Below are 17158 nucleotides of genomic sequence, written 5' to 3'. Positions count from 1 at the left end.
TCTGGCAATTATGAAGGGTAAATGAAAGGGGTCAGAGACTAGTTTTAATTAGAGAAAACAAGGGCCTGAAAATTTAAAGGAAAGTATCAATTTCATAGTCTGAGATGTTTTGGCATTTCTGCCTCTGTGAAACACATACACAAATGATCATCCATTATTCTCATTCTCATTTTAAACAAGCTTTCCTTCTGAGCATGAAGGCATAATAATATACTCTACAATGTGAGGGAGGAGTTCATTCTCAGAAGTATTTTCTCTACTGGCCCACAATTTCTTTGCAAACAGATATATTTACTATCTCCTTGTATCTCCTTCAGCATCATACATGGTAAAAAAATAAGTTAAAAGATGTGCATATCACCCTGGCTTGTGTGGCTCAGTTGGGTGAGGGCTTTCTCATGTACTAAAAGGTTGCTGGTTCGATTCCCAGTCAGGGCACATGCTTGGGCTGGGGGCTCAAAACCCAGGAAAGGGAGTGCAGACGGCAGCCAATAGGTGTTTCGCTCTCATATGGATGTCTCTCTCTCTCTCTCTCTCCCTCTTTCTTCCCCTCTCTCTAAAGTCAATAAAAACATATTTAAAAGCCCTGGCCGGTTTGGCTCAGTGGATAGAGCATTGACCTGCGGACTGAAGGGTCCCAGGTTTGATTCCGGTCGAGGCGTGTACCTTGGTTGCAGGCACATCCCCAGTGGGGGGTGTGCAGGAGGCAGCTGATCGATGTTTCTGACTCTCTATCCCTCTCTCTTCCTCTCTGTAAAAAAACAATAAAATTTATTTTTAAAAAAACATTAAAAAATTTTTTTAAGATGTGCATATCACTAAATGGAACTATAAATAGACATTATTTTTCTCTAAGATTACTTGGCAGTACATTTCAAAAGTTTAAAAAATAAATTTGAACCGAACTCCCATTTCTAAAAATTTACCCCAAGAAAATAATTTGTCATCAACACAAAAATACCTATCTTGAGATATGACAGCACTCTTAGTAATTTTGAAAAGTTGAAACTCTACATGTCCAATAGTAAATGACTGGTGTAAAGAAATTATGGTGCACTCTGTAGCCATAAATGATATTGCAGAAACACATGGCTTAATTTGTACTGATACTCATATTAAGTAATAGAAGCAGTTTATAAAACAGTATGAATATATAATCTCTAGTTTGCTTTAAAAATATATACGTAGTATGTACACAAATATATAGAAGCATATAAAGGCACACAAAAAAGATTATTTGAGGGTGGGTGGGATTGTGGCCTTATGTTCTTTTGGCTTATGTGGTTTTCCTAAAGTGAAAAATAAAATGTTTTGTCCTAAGGAAAAAAAAAAAAGACATTTTATTGAGAGAAATAACATGATCTCACTCATTGCAGAATATAATGAACATAAACTGATGAACTGATGAACAAAAACAGATCCAGAGACAGAGAAGCATCGATCAGACCATCAAACCTCAGAGGGAAGATAGGGGAGGGTGGGGATAAGGGGAGAAGAGATCAACCAAAGGACTTGTATGCATGCATATAAGCCTAACCAATGGACACAGACACCAGGGGGGAGAGGACATGAGTGGGGAATGGGGGGTGGGGGGAGCAATGGGGGGGGTAAGGACACATATGTAATACCTTAATCAATAAAGAAAAAAAATATATATATACATAAATAGAAACTTGGTTATTCAAAAGTTCTAAGAAACCAAGAGTTAATTCTTACTGACCCAGATTAATTCTTCGCCTTGCTACTTCCTTTACTCTCTCCCTCTTAGAGCCAAACCTTGTTCAACCTCAGATCATTTGATTAAAAATAAAATCACACAAATTTAATTAAATTAGTCCTTTAGGAGCTTGAAAACTAAATGAATCAGTTGGGATTTAAGTCTAAACTCCTAAAATGATGAGAAGCAATTATTTAGGTAATGGTTAAGATTCCAAGAAACCTCACTTTGAATGCCAGATCTAGTTAAGAGTTAGACCCCAGTATGAAACCCCCACACACTGTGCCTGACCTCAGGAAGGTTACTAAACCTCTTTTCTCTAAGTTTCTTCATTTGTAAAATAGACAAAATAAATCTTGTGAGAAAAAAATAATGCAAAATATAAAAAATGCTTATTGAGTCTTATAATCAAGAAGCGTTAATATTAAGACTAAAAAAGGGAGAAAGTTACCTTGCATTTTCCATTGCATTAGAGGATGAAACTAGCTTTTCCTCCAATGCTGTGACTTTCTTTCTTAGATTAGCTTCTCTATCTTCTGCAGCCAAAGCTTCACGGGTGTAAGAATCTTCTGTTTCTAAAAGATGGTTACGCAATCTCTCTAGTTCCTGGTTTAAGCGTAATTCTTTGTCACGTAAATGTTGAACCTAGATAGAGGACATTTCTTTATTTTTCTTCTATAAAATGCTCCCTGCTTCTCCACAAGCCACTAACTGTTATCAAATTTCCCTCCAATTATTGAAGTGTATTAACTGTATATTAATTTCTCATACTGCAAGATGTATTTATGCTAGGAAAAAAGTCTCCTGAAATGATCCTGAATATTCATTTGGAAGATTTCTTTTATAAGATCTCATTCCTGTGGCTATGATAGAAAATGGAATTACACAAAGATTAAATTTTTGTCACAGACTACTTTTTCAGTAAATCTCATTTTTTTCCTTATTTTATGATGGGAAAATTTTTCTTATATCCAAGATATGCCTTTGTTTTCACTTTTTTATTTAAAAAAAATCAAGGTATAATTTAGTTTCAGGTGTACAACATAATGATTAGATCACGATTTTCACTTTTGAAAACTGAAGCAAAATGCATTCTAGGAGATCAAAATTCTACCATAGCACATTAGAGCAAGACTAAGCAAAAAATCGCCAATGAGAGAAACTCATTTTAAATGCTAATGTTGACAGTTTTCTTCATAATTATTAAACTTGGTGTTTGAATCACTGTTTGTTTAAAGTGAAAGAATACCTCATTCTGCACAGCAGTGTTTTCCATTTGTTTCTGTTTCAGGGCCAACATGACTTGATCTCTCTCCTGTTGAAATGTAACCGTCTTCTCCTGCATTGACTTAACCGTATTTAAAAGCTGATTTAACTCCCCTGTCTCGCCCTTTAGGAAAGAAATAACTTTAGCTTTCAATAAAAATACATTTAAGAAAGACATTTCTTCATTAATTAATTTTAAAATATAGTTAACCATGTGAAGGTCATCAGAAAAGGGAAGTCTGAGAAACTGTCAGTCTAAAGGAGCCTAAGGTCTCATGTGGTCCCCTGGATGGCATACTGAAACCGGAGAGGGCATTTCTTAAAAGTTAAGGAGATTCAAATAAAGTGTGAGTTTATTTATTTATTAAAATCTTTATTGTTGAAAGTATTACATATGTCTCCTTTTTCTCCCATTAACTCCCTCCAGCCGGCTAAAGTGTGAACTTTAGTTAATAGTAATGTAGCAATATTAGTTCACTGTTGTTACAAGTGTACCATAGTAATGTAAGATGTTAAAAATAAGGGAAATTGAGTGTGAGGTATATGGGAACTCTATACTATCTTTGCAACTTTTCTAATAATCTAAAATGATTCTTAAAGAAAAAGATTATTAGATATATTCAAAAAGAACTCAAAAGACACAGTCTCTTCAAATTTACCCTAAACAGTGTTCACAAACCCAAAATCACTCAAAAAAAGTGTGTGTGTGTGTGTGTGTCCCCTTTCATCAGGCATTCACAATTGTTGCTGGAGAAAGTAAGTGTCAAGATGATGGCAGAGGAGAAATAGGGAAGTCATTTTAATATATATATATATATATATATATATATATATATATATATATCTTTTTATTCATTTCAGAGAGAAAGAGAGAGGGAGAGAGAGAGAGAAACATCAATGATGAGAGAGAATCATTGATCGGCTACCTCCTGCAGGCCCCACACTGGGGACTGAGCCTGCAACATGAGCATGTGCCCTGACCAGGAATCAAACCCTAACCTACTGGTTCAGAGGTCGATGCTCAATCACTGAACTATGCCGGCTGGGCTAGGGAAGTCATTTTATATGTACAACCTAATTTTAAAGAATATTTTGGCAACAATTTAATGAAAGAAAGCAACTCTGGAATGATAGCTTGCTAGAATGGTTAGGAAAAGATATACTTGATTGCATTCCATACAAATACAATATATTAAAAACAGCAGGAGAAAAAAAAATAACCATTACAAAAATAGGGTCATGAGCCTGGCAGGTGTGGCCCAGTGGTTGAGCGTCAACCTGTGAACCAGGAGGTCATGGTTCAATTCCTGGTCAGGGCACAAGCCCGGGTTGTGGGCTTGATCCCCCTAGTAAGGGGCGTGCAGGTCACAGTCGATCAATGATTCTCTCTCATTATTGATGTTTCTATCTCTCTCTCCCTCTCCTTTCCTCTCTCTGAAATCAATTTTTTAAAAAACCAAACATAAAAAAATAAATAAATAAATAAAAAATAAAAAAAAATAAAAAAATAAAAATTGGGCCATGGAATTAAGATGATAGCTGCTATTCTAAAAAGCACAAAAAAGTGACAGGCTATTTACAGCCTGTTTTAAATATGCATATCTTACGGATCTATTTATAGTTAGGTATCAGCCCTAAGACACTACACCCAATTTTGGTTAGTGAGCAATACAAAGTTTCTGCTCTTTAAAGAGTCTTTTTCATACCAATTCCAGCCCAGCACCACAAGAAGCTAAGACGTTATATGTAAGGGAGAACACCTCAACACTGTTAAGTGTACCTACTTAATCAAATGGCAGAGTTTTAGGATCCAAGATGGCAGCATAGGTAAACACCTAAACTGCTGCCTCGCACAACAATTTCAAAACTACAACTAAAAGACAAAACGTCTATCACCCAGAACCACGGGAATGCTGGCTGAGTGGAAGTTCTACAACTAGAAGGAAAGAGCAAACAGCATTGAGGGGGTGCACAAGCGCTGAAAAGCTGAGGTACGGAGACCCGCGAATCGGGCTGGCGACGGGCATCTGGGAGCGCTGCTGTTTTCAACCCGAAGGGAGATAAGCTCCCGATTACTCCAAACTCCAGTTTCTGGGGAGACGCGGGGGACCCAAACTCCTACGGGGAGAAGCTGGACTGTCTGCCGTGGGTTCGGAAAGTGAGGGAGGCTTGCTTGCAGGGCTGCGCGCAGGAATAATTGTTTATTGTGCTGGGGCGCGGGACGCGGGGACACGGTCGGAGACGCAGAGCCAACCTACTGGCAGCCATCGCTGTTTGCCACACCCTAGCCTGGTCACGCCCTGAGACCCCGCCCTGCACAATCTACGAACCCACCCAAGCTCCAAGCAGCGGCTTTAGCATATGAATGGCCTGCCCTATCGCAGCTTAACCTAGCAAACTTGCAGCCCGGGTCAGACAGCTCCAAAACCTCCAAACCCCAAGCAAAGAGGAGAAAACTGTAGTTCTCGCTGTAGCTCCTGCTGGGTGGCCTCAGATAGTAGCTAACCTGCACCCCATTGGAGATCCAGAAGCCAGTGTACCTAGTGGTCAGTGTGAGACACCAGATTTCAACTCCTCACATCCATAAGTGACACATTCAAGAGGCAGACTCAGTGAGCACCAAAGCCCCACTGAAACAAGTCCTGCACCATAAGCGTGTCTCCAGCGCAGCAGTTCTTCCATTATAGACATAGCGGGTCCTCACAGCCAATTGGCCTGGAGGTCAATTCCTCCCAGTGTACCAACAGCAATCAAGGCTTAACTACACCAAGACTTTGCACTCAGCCCACAAAGGGGTGTACCAAAGGCGTCCACCTCAGGTGATTGGGGAGGCTGAGCTACTGGCCCCTATAGGTCACCTACCACACAAAGCCACTCCATCAACACAAGGAAGCAGCAAAATGCGGAGACAAAGAAACATGTCACGAATGAGAGAAATGGAGGAAAGCAAACTACTGGACGACATAAGAGTTCAGAACCACATTTATAAGGTTACTCAAGAATCTTCTAAAAACCACTGAGGAACTTAGTGAGACCTTTAAGGATCTTAATGAGAATGCCAAAAAAATGGAAAAGGACCAGTCAGAAATTAAGCATACACTGTCTGAAATAAAGAATATACAGAAACTCAACTATAGATCAAAGGACCCCAAGAATCAAACCAAAGATTTGAAACATGAGGAAACAAAAAACACCCAACCAGAAAAACAAAAAGAAAAAAGAATCCAAAAATGTGAAGACAGTGTAAGGAGCCTCTGGGACAACTTTAAGCGTACCAACATCCGAATTTTTGGGGTGCCAGAAGAAGACAGAGAGCAAAATATTGAAAACCTATTAGAAGAAATAATGACAGAAAACTTTCCCTACCTGGTGAAAGAAATAGACTTACAAGTTCAGGAAGCACACAGAACCCCATACAAGAGGAATCCAAAGAGGACCACACCAAGACACATCATAATTAAAATGCCAAGGGCAAAAGACAAAGAGAGAATCTTGAAAGCAGCAAGAGAAAAACGGTTAGTTACCTACAAGGGAGCACCCATACGACTGTCAGCTGATTTCTCGGCAGAAACTATGCAGGCCAGAAGGGAGTGGCAAGAAATATTCAAAGTGATGAACAGCAAGAACCTACAACCAAGATTACTCTACCCAGCAAAGCTATCATTCAGAGTTGAAGGTCAGATAAAGAGCTTCACAGACAAGAAAAAGCTGAAGGAGTTCATCACCACCAAACCAGGATTCCATGAAATGCTGAAGGGTGTTCTTTAAGAAGAGGAAGAAGAAAAAGGTAAAGATAAAAATTATGAACAACAAAATGACATCAAATACATACCTACCAACAAGTGAATCTAAAAATCAAGTGAATAAAAAAATCTGAAGAACAGAATGGACTGGTGAATATAATAGAATCAGGGACATAGAAAGGGAGTGGACTGACAATTCTCTGAGGGGTGCGGGAAGAGATTGGACAAAAAGCTTACACCTATGGATGAAGACAGTGGCAGGGGCTAAGGGCATGGGGTGGGGTGGGGAATCAGGTGGAGGGGAGCTATGGGGGGAAAAAAGAGGAACACTTGTAATAATCTGAACAATAAAGATTTATTTAAAAAAAAATAAAAATAAACAGGTGATTTTCAGAAAAAAAAAAAAATCAAATGGCAAAGAAGGGGAATATTAAACAAGACTTTTCTTACTAAAGTGAAAACTACATGAAACATTCCCAAACCTTAATCTAGGATTCTAAGAGAGAACCTAATTGGCAAAAGAAGTGAAATCATTTTGTATCTTGGGCCTGGCATTATATAAATGCTCAAGAAGCACTAGCTGAGCCCTAACTGGTTTGGCTCAGTGGATAGAGCGTCGGCCTGAGGACTGAAAGGTCCCAGGTTCGATTCCGGTCAAGGGCATGTACCTTGGTTGCGGGCACATCCCCAATGGGGGGTGTGCAGGAGGCAGCTGATCGATGTTCCTCTCTCATCGATGTTTCTAACTCTCTATCTCTCTCTCTCCCTTCCTCTCTGTAAAAATCAATAAAATATATATTAAAAAAAAAAAAAAAAAAAAAAAAAAAAAGAAGCACTAGCTGAGTAGTCTCATTTCTTTTCCAAACTTCTATACTAAAAGTATAGAAATCACAGTCATAAGCACTACCAACAAGCCCTACACAACATCTATCATAGTATGATGTACTAGAAGGTCTTCAATACATTCTTATTAAAATCAAAAGCAACTGCATGTAAAACTTTATCAAAAGCTACTATGCTTTATGTATATAACTGCTACAACCCTCCATTTTATTACTGAATAAACAAACCAGTAAGGTCAAAACATACCCAAAGTCACACCAGTGACAGAGCTGGGATTAGAATATTTACTGAGCCTACTGGCTAACATTTTTCAAATCCTAGGTTGTGGCTGATTCATAAAAATCAATTTAATGAAAGCATGTCAAACTTTTTTAAATATAGCATCACATATAGTAAGGGTAATTTCTAATTCCCGAAACTTCAGTTTTACACACACACAAGTGCTTACTGTGTCACGGGGTAAAATGTATATCCTATTGCAGATTGTCAAAGATGGAGCATGTATTTCATAGAGCTTCTCATTACATACAAAAACATATGAAATGTTAACATTACTAGCTGCTACTAAAATATGCCTAAAATTTGGTTAAATTGCACTGACTTAAAATACTCTTGTAACACATTTCTATTTTCTGAAAATATTATTACTAAACCTTTCCTACTTAACAGGCTCTAAAAGATTAACCCAGAATTAAAAAATATTTGGAAATACCTAGTAATATGGGGGAGAAACTTCCAGATGCCTCTGAAGAATATTTATTTAGAATGAAACACGACACCTTGAAATAAGTATTTCTAAATGAACAAATTCATATTCCCCTTCAAATATCAATGGAATAACATTAAAAAACCTCCTCCACCCGAACTTCCCTCTGTATATAATACCCCATCCAGAACATACCTCTTTTTCTTTCAGTAGTTGCTCAAAAGCAAGAGCTTTCTCCTTCATTGAGTGGCACTCAAACTCTTTTTCTTGCAACATCATAGAAAACTTCATATTAGTCTCTTGTAATGCTTGGTATTCTGTTTCCTTTTCCCTAGTTTTTTCTACTATTTTTTCATTTTCCTCTTTCAATTTACAAATGTCCATTTCTAAACTTAATGTCCTCTCCTTCAGGTTTGTTACTGCCTGCCTTAAAAGTTCATTTTCATTCACCTTGTTTGTGAAATTTTCATTTACAGAAAGTAATTGATCACTTTTGGCTTTAATTAAGAGGTCTTTCTCTTTAAGTGACTTTTGCAAAACATCTTGTTTCTCCTTCAGCTGTTTAATTTCTGAATCCGTTTGTTCGTGTTCTTTTTTTTCTAGCTCTGAGGTAGCAGCAATTGAATTAGACAGTCTGTGATTATTTTCCTGGAGAGTTCTAATTGCTGCATCTTTTTCCTGCAGCAACTTTCTTAGCTCTTCTATCTCCTGCTGAGAAGCTTCACTTAAAATTTCAGACTTAGCTGTCGTAAGAGACTCTGCAGACTGGGAGGCAAGCGATGATCCAGAAGAGAACTGAGGTGAGATAATATCAAGTTTTCCTAAAAGAAGATCTTTGGTGTTGCAAAGCTGCCCTATGCTATGCTGAACTTGTGCTAATTCATGCCCAAAAATTTTGAGTTTGGTTTCATTCTGCTCATAGCTTTGGATCAGGCCAGTATAGTCCACTTGTAACTTAGAATTATTATCACTGTCAACCAACACTTGTGCCTGAAGCTGATGAAGTTCTTCCTGAAGCTGGGCTGATTCGTGTTGCATATTCTGTACTGTGGTCATCACCTGCTGTTTCCACTCTTCCATTTTCTTTACTTGTTGTTTTAATTTATCACGTTCCTGTAGAAGCTCCTCAAACTGATTACTATTAACACCTCCAACCTCATCACTGGTGCTGGATGTTTGTAAAACTGTCAATAAGGTCTGACATTTCTGACTTAATGCATCTATTTCAATGTCTTTTTCTCGAATGATACGAGATAAATTCTGAACAGTTTCTCGAAACATTTCTTGGCCAGCACCTTCAAATTTAGTAGACATTTTCTTATTTTCATCTTGCAGCTTAAGGAGGGCAGCTTCTTTGGCAGCAACTATATCCATCATTTTGTGATATTCTGTTTTAAGATGGCTATTTTCCCTAGTCTTCTCATTCAAAACAGCTAATACTTGTTCTCTTTCCATAGCAAAGGCCTGCAGCTGCTGTTGAAGGTAAACAATATCCTGGTTGTAGGAAACTGAAGAAATTCTAGCGTGGAGAGCCTGAATCTCCAAATCTTTCTGCTGGATAATTCGAGTTAGCTTTCCAACCTCATCCTTGGACAGCTGATCAATCTGTTTAGTTAAAGATATATTCTTTTCATTTAGAAGTTTAATCTCTAATTCTCGTTCCTTTATTCCTTTTACTAATCTGTCAGTTTCAGCTTTAGATAAATCATGCTTTTCACTTCCGTTTTCTATGTTAAGGCTCTGAACTTTTGTTTCTTGAAAAATATTAGAATTCTCTGTTTGAATACCCTGCCTTTCTTCATGCAACTGGGTTTTGATTTCTTCAATTGTTTTTTGCAAAGTCTTAATTTCCTCATCTTTCTCTAATACGAGTTGGGTGTGCGTGACATTCATTTGCTCATGCTGGTATTTAAACTCATCCATTTCCTTCTTATGCTCTTGTAAAGACTGAAGTAGTTGCATTTTACTCTGGTTTTGATCTTCAATTATCTTTCGGTGGTGTTTTATTTCCTCTTCAAGATTATCCTTTATTATATTCAGTTGAGATATCTCAGATTCTAGTTCTGTAACACAGTCAAGGGTTTTAGGCTCAGCCACAGGTGCAGCTCGACTCTGCTGTTCCCTGAGTCGTTCCAGTTCTTCTTTTAGGTGATTGTTTTCTTCTTTCATGGATCCAAGATGTCTGTCTTTCTCCTCTATGGTTTGCTTCAAAATTTCATTTTTTCTTAAGGCTTCAGTATATTTATCTAACTCCTCCTGGAGCTCTGAACTTCTCTCTTTAAGTCTTTCAATAAAAACTTCTTTCTCATTTATAAGTTGTGTTAATTGCTTCCTCTCTTCTAAACTAGATGACAAAATGTTCTTAGTCTCTGTATGATCAATATCTATCTGCTCAATAGTCTTTTTGAGTTCTGCTATTTCCAAGTCTTTCTCTTGACTGAGCTTAATTAAGCGCTCATGTTCCAGCTGTAAAGTAGAGGCACTCAAGTTCTGTGCATTTGACAGTTCTTCAATGGTCTTCTCATACTTGTTTGCTTCTTCCAACAGCCTCTTTTCAGCCTGACACAATTCTGCTTCTAACTGTCCTTTTTCCGTTTTTAGAGTCTCCAAAATTGTGTTTTTTTCCAGAGAAATCTGATCGTTACCAGCAATAGATTCTTCCAACTGATGTCTTAAATCTTCACATGCTAAAACCAACTTTTCATTTTCCATTTTGAGATCAAAAGAAGCTTTCTTTAAATTTTCATTGAGCTGTTCTACTTCTGAAAGATTTTGCTTTAAGTTTCTAATGTCAGCTTCTCTTTCTTTAAGTAAGTCATCCTTAAGATTACTGTTAGAGTCTTGATTAAGAGGCTGAGTTAATTCACATCTGATTCTAGAAAGTTCCTCCTCCTTTTGTTTAATATGTTCCTTAAGCTCAAAGTTCTCCTTCTGGATATTTAAATTATTGTTTTGTGATTTATTCAGTTGATCTACTAAATCTTCTATTTTATCCTCTAGCTCCTGCTTGGTTAAATACAAGTCATTTAGGACCAGTTCACTATGAATTAACTTTTCTTTCTGCACGTCTAACTCTTTAGTAATGTTCATTTTATCATCTTCAAGTTGATGAACTCTCTTTTTTTCATCATTTAGATCTATTTTAAGTTTATTGATGATGCTATCTCCCTCATTTTGCTGTTTTGATAGCTGATCTTTTATCAAAATCATGTGCTGCAAAAAAAATTAATTTGCATATTAATTTTAAAACATTCTCATTTTAGTACCTAAAGGAAATTTTATAAAATGTCATATACAATAGAATAATAATTCTCAGTTATTTCTAATCTTTTTTTTAAAAAAATATGTTTTTATTGATTTCAGAGAGAGGAAGAGAGAGAGACAGACAGATAGAAACATCAATGATGAGAGAGAATCATTGATTGGCTGCCTCCTGCACGCCCCCCACTTGTAATAGAGCCTACAACCCAGGCATGTGCCCTGATTGGGAATCAAACTGTGACCTCCTGGTTCACAGGTCAATGCTCAACCATTGAGCCACCCCGGCCAGGCTCTAATCCTTCTTAAAACTTTTTTAAAAAACCCAACAAAATTACTAATTTTTATAGCAATTATTTTATCATTTTAGAAATTAGAATTTAAAACTAAAGAAGGTAAAAGATATATGTTGTTTATTTTCAACTTTAAACACTGTGCAGGAGTCAACACACCAGCAGCCAATGGGGCAAATCAGGCCTTCCACCTGTTTTTATAAATAAAGTTGTAATTGGAACAGAGTCAGGCTCACTTGTTTACATATTATGACAACAGAGTTGAGCAGATGCAACTGAGATTATATAGCTTGCAGAGCCAAAAATATTTACTAACACTTTACAGAAAAAGTTTGCCAACCTCTATGACTACAGCATCAATGAACTAAAATATTAAAACACAAAATTAAATCACACCAATCACCCTACTTTGTTAATCCGGTGTTCAGTCTACTGGCTAGAATGTGCTACCACACTGTCTTTAATATGGTACTTATTACCTTTGTAGCTTCTTGGTTCTGCTTATCCAGTTCTTCTAACTCAGCTATCAGCACTTCCTTTTCAGTAATACTCTGATTGAGCTCTTGTTCCTTTGCCTCCAAATTAAGTCTTAAGTCATGTAATTTTGAATCCAAATCCATGTCTCTCACAGTTGTACTTTTAATTTCTTCATATTCATTGGTTAATTTTAAAAGTGATAAGTGAAGTTCTTCCTTAAATGATAAAAGGGGAAAAACACAACGCATACTATCAATTGGAAGAAGAGACACTAAAAGATTAAAAATATAAACAGAACCCAACATAACATTACAAAATCTTACTCTATCCTTGCTACCAATATACACAAGAGACCCTATTTCTACCACTGAGAATGTCCCTCTTTACCCCTCACCACTAAAAAGTTCCTGTCCACCACACCAGACACATTCTGGGGCATATAAGCAGTACGTATAGTTACTATAGTATGCCACTCCAGGCTCCCGACCCACCTGTGTATGTTGCTGCCAGGACTTCATCTGAAACCAAAGAACCTTTACCTTTCTTTTCTGCTCATATCTGTACGCCTACTGGTTTATCTCTAAACAGAAACTCTGTCAGGCTCATACTCTGAACCTTGCCCAGTACTTCAGCCTGGCCTGACAAGCATCGATGAGATCAGCTGTACCCTCAGGACTCTCAAGAACTAAACACTCATTTTTATATCAACTGGCTCTTAGCTGTGATCGATAATACACATACCATTTTAATTCTGCCCCCATTTTTATTGCACCCACCTTTTCTTGAGTCAATAAGGAATTCTCTTTTTCTAAAACTTGGACACGCATTTTAAGTTCCAGATTGTCTTCAGTGAGATTATCCTGTAAACATGTTAAAAACAATTTTCAGATAACAGGAAATTTCGAGTTTATAAGAAAGCAGGCAAGCTATACAATTGGGCATTTGTACTCTGCATTTCTTTAGTGGCATAAAAATTACAAGCATGCAGCACTGGACCATCTAAAAAGCCCATCACTCATTTAACAGACATTTGCACAGAGGATTTCTTTATTGTATTTGAAAAAATATACAAATACATTTACAAAATAGCCTGTAATCATCAGAAAAAGAAACAACTCCCTAAATATCATAAAGGGAAACCAAAATGCATTTCTCATTTTGGTAGAGGATCTGCTTCCACTGTCTCTACAAATATAACATTTGTCTAATTAATATTTAAAGAGATATACTGTAACTTTTCAATTATGGAATTTTTTAAATTGTCAATTTATAATGCAAAAAGTTTGTTATTAATCAGCAAACATAAAATTCCTAAGATAAAAGTTCCCAGGATAAGTTCACATGAACTTATAAAAAAAAAACACCAACAGCCTGGTTAGTGTGGCTCAGTGGTTGAGCATCAACCTATGAACCAGGCAATCATGGTTGGATTCCTGGTCAGGGCACATGCCCAGCTTGTGGGCTTGATCCCCAGTCAGGGGTATGCAGGAGGCAGCCGATCAACGATTCTCTCTCATCATTGATGTTTCTCTCTCTCTCTCTCTCCTTTCTCCCCCCCTCCCTCTCCCTCTTCCTTCCTCTCTGAAATCAATAAAAATATATTTAAAAACACACACAGAATAAGCAACTGTAATGGTTTTTCTGGGTAAACCAATACCAAAAGCTTTCTCTCTTAAAATGAGTTTACCTGGTTTAAATGACTCAGTCTTGTTATTTCACTTTCAGCATCTGTGAAAACAACAGTGGATCTGACATTAGAATTCTTTAAAATAACTTCATAATTCCCTCCTAAAATTAAACTCAGAAGTGAAACCCAATTAAACTAAAGTATATTTAGAAGCACAATTAGCAAGCCCTCAGAGTTCTTGGGTAAAATGTATGTTTGTTATTTTTTATTTCTATTTTGACTATTCCAAAGAAGTCATAATATAAATGCCAGTTATAAACTATGTTAAAATCCAATTCTATGAAACAATATAAGAAAAAATTATAATTGTATTCTGAGTGAGTCATATTTATTGCCTTGATAAAAACAGTAACAACTGTTTCAAAGTGAGTTGATTAGTGTGTCTAACAGTAAATAGTATAAGGACTAAGACCAAGAGGGGGAGGGCTTAAAACACAAATGTATATTTATACAACAATATACAATCTATCAATTCTCTAAGGTGACTTAGACATGACTACTAATAAAAAGACCATTCAATCTGGTATTCCGGATAGCTACATAAACAGAAGGGGTTTTAGAACACAAATACAGAATACCATGAGTTTAGCTGAAGTAATTCACTCAATGTTCATACAGGAAATACTGAACATTTACTATGATGTTAGCTGCTAGACCACAAAACGGAAAAATTTAGTCTTTGCTTGCTCTCAAGGAGCTTACAATTCAGAGGGGAAGAAAAGTAAGCACATGCCCTAATCAGTTTAGCTCAGCGGATAGAGCGTCGGCCTGCAGAATGAAGGGTCCCAGGTTTTATTCCGGTCAAGGGCATGCCTTGGTTGCGGGCACATCCCCAGTAGGGGGTGTGCAGAAGGCAGCTGATAGATGTTTCTCTCTCATCGATGTATCTAACTCTCTATCCCTCTCCCTTCCTCTCTGTAAAAAAATCAATAAAGTATATTTTTTTTAAAAAAGAAAAGTAAGCACATGATTACAGTACAGTGTGATACAGGGAGCACAAGGTGCTATTAGGCCAAAGAGGGCAAACTCCTAATCCAGAAGGATGGGGTGAGGTGGGGTGGGGTGGGGTGGGGTGGGGTGGCACGTGGGGCCAGGGAAGCAGCTGCACTAGTGCCTCAGAGTGAATACAATACCTGTGTTGAATCTTAATATGCAAAGAAGAGTGAGTGAAAAGAGAGACATTACACAGAGAAAGCAGTAAATGCAAAGGCAACAGAGCTAAGAGACAACATTGCCAGCTTAAGGAGCCATATAGAAAGTTCAACATGACGCAAGCTTAGAATGGTAGAATAGCAAGAGTTGAAACTGAGGAGGCAGACAAGGAACAGATCATTACGATATTACTCGTCTGATCAAGAAGTTTCACAGGGGGCCACAAAGTACTAGTCAGGAATGTAACCTGCTTTGCATTTCTGAAAAATCATTCTGGCTGCAAAAAAACAAAAAAACTGTTGAGGCAGGCTCCAAGATGGGCACAGGGTTCTTCAGAGCAGTCTGGGCTGCAGCGCAGTGGGTACCATGTCCACTGTGGGTGGGGAGAAGTGTGGGGACCTGGGGAGAGGGTACTGATGCTGCTGGCCCCTTCAGCTTCAGCCTGGAGCCCATGCTCGAGAACATGTACTGCCTCCATGCAGAGTTTGCTGCTGAAAGAGACGGACCAGGTCCACCAGCCTCAGAACCTCCTCCTGGCCTTGGCTGGGGAAGTGGAGGAGCTCGCAGAGCTTTCAGTGGAAGCCCTTCAAGAGGAGCTTAGTGATGTCCTCATCAACCTGGTAGTATTACCAGCCCGCTGCCATGTGGATCTGCTCCAAGCAGTGCTCTCTAAGACCGACACCAACTGGCGATGATACCCAGCACATCTGTCCTGTGGCTCTTCCAGCCAATATATAGACCTGCCCCATGAGGCCACCTCTGAAGACCAAACTGTGGGGACTGCAGACCTTGCCTATGAGTCCACGGGTCAGGCCTTAACTTAGAAACATGGGCCCAGGATCTGCAGCTCAGCCTGGTATCTGAGAAACACATGGTAGCCTGGCCATGGAACCTCATTCTAGTCCTTTCCTAACAGATCACCGGCCCGGGGTTCCACGTCCTGATGTCTGAGGCTCAAGAACCTCTTGAAGACAGCCTCTTGGTACTCTTCTCTCTCAATGAAAGTTTTGTTTAGCAAAAAAAAAAGAATAAAAGAAAAAAATTATGTGAAGAAGGGATAATGGAGACCAGAGAATAATAATAGCTAACACTTTTATAAAACTTACTGTGGGCTAGACACTATTCTAAAGAGAACTTTGAAGCTAGGAAGTCATAAAATCGTCATTACTACTACAACTATAAAGAAGATATTATCGCAACCATGTAGATGAAAAAAACAAAACATAGAGATGTTAATTAACTTATCCAAGGTCAGCTAGTTAGTAATGAAGCTGGATTCCAACTCTGTTATGTTCTTAACCAGTATGCTCTCCTGCTTCATTCAGAGACTATGAAAGTTAACTGTGCCAAAAAAAAAAAAATTATGATTATGACTGGCTGAAGTTATTCAGTGGCAGTGGAAATGAAAAAAGGGGAAGGCCTAGGGCAATAAATTTGTTTTTAAAGCAAATAAACTCATATGGGTCACCCAATACATTAAATACTTTTATTTTCAAAAGAGCTGAGCTACTTTGAAGTCAAATGAGAAAGAAGTCCAGAATCTAACTTGCACAGCTTTCCCTTTGCCTTCATGGCAGCTCCCAGGACTAAAGTACCTATGAGAAACCCTACAGCTCATCTGGGAAACAATACTAAAGTACTAAGAACCTACAGAACTTTCTAAGGGATAAGTTCAAATTTTCTGTTTTGGGAGACTGATAAATGCTGGCAATTACCAAGGTAGGAAAAGAAGAGAGAGAGGAGGACATGGAGATTTTACTTTGAGCCTAACTTAAATTCAAATTTATAGACTTGGCCCTCCAGGTCAGGAATTCATGACAAACAATTAGATGATGTATGTGTGTGTGGGGGGCGGTGGGGACGCGGGGAGGGGCACTCACAAACACACAAGGGCTAGAAACCTCCAGAGCAGGAATGAATGAGTTCATATAATGAGAGTTTATTGTGAGAAGAGGACACAGTGGAAATAAGATGCATCTTTTCAGCTGAAGAGCTCCTGTTATGTTTTCCTGGCAT

General features: G+C 38.1%; 1 protein-coding gene and 1 pseudogene across 5 annotated transcripts in view; one reads left to right on the top strand and one right to left on the bottom strand.

Annotated features, from left to right (window-relative positions):
• Positions 1-17158, bottom strand: part of TRIP11 (thyroid hormone receptor interactor 11) — an 87266-nt gene that overhangs the window by 47897 nt on the left and 22211 nt on the right. For all 4 annotated transcript variants that reach the window (XR_013959875.1, XM_080655162.1, XM_080655164.1 and 1 more), the window contains exons 8-13: positions 13991-14031; positions 13080-13163; positions 12306-12518; positions 8471-11488; positions 2967-3107; positions 2169-2362 (exon numbers count right to left, since the gene is read on the bottom strand). Coding sequence is in view for 3 of the 4 variants with exons in the window: in XM_080655162.1 (XP_080511288.1) it covers positions 2169-2362; positions 2967-3107; positions 8471-11488; positions 12306-12518; positions 13080-13163; positions 13991-14031 (3691 nt within the window). In the remaining variant the exon portion in view is untranslated. The remainder of the gene's footprint in view (positions 1-2168; positions 2363-2966; positions 3108-8470; positions 11489-12305; positions 12519-13079; positions 13164-13990; positions 14032-17158) is intronic.
• LOC308241931 (dCTP pyrophosphatase 1-like) lies at positions 15509-15966 on the top strand (annotated as a pseudogene). The gene has a single exon. The product of its transcript is annotated as a dCTP pyrophosphatase 1-like (transcript).

This window comes from Plecotus auritus (genome assembly GCF_963455305.1).
Source record: "Plecotus auritus genome assembly, chromosome: 1".
NCBI classification, from domain to species: Eukaryota; Metazoa; Chordata; class Mammalia; order Chiroptera; family Vespertilionidae; genus Plecotus; species Plecotus auritus.
This window is presented reverse-complemented; position numbering and strand designations above follow the sequence as displayed.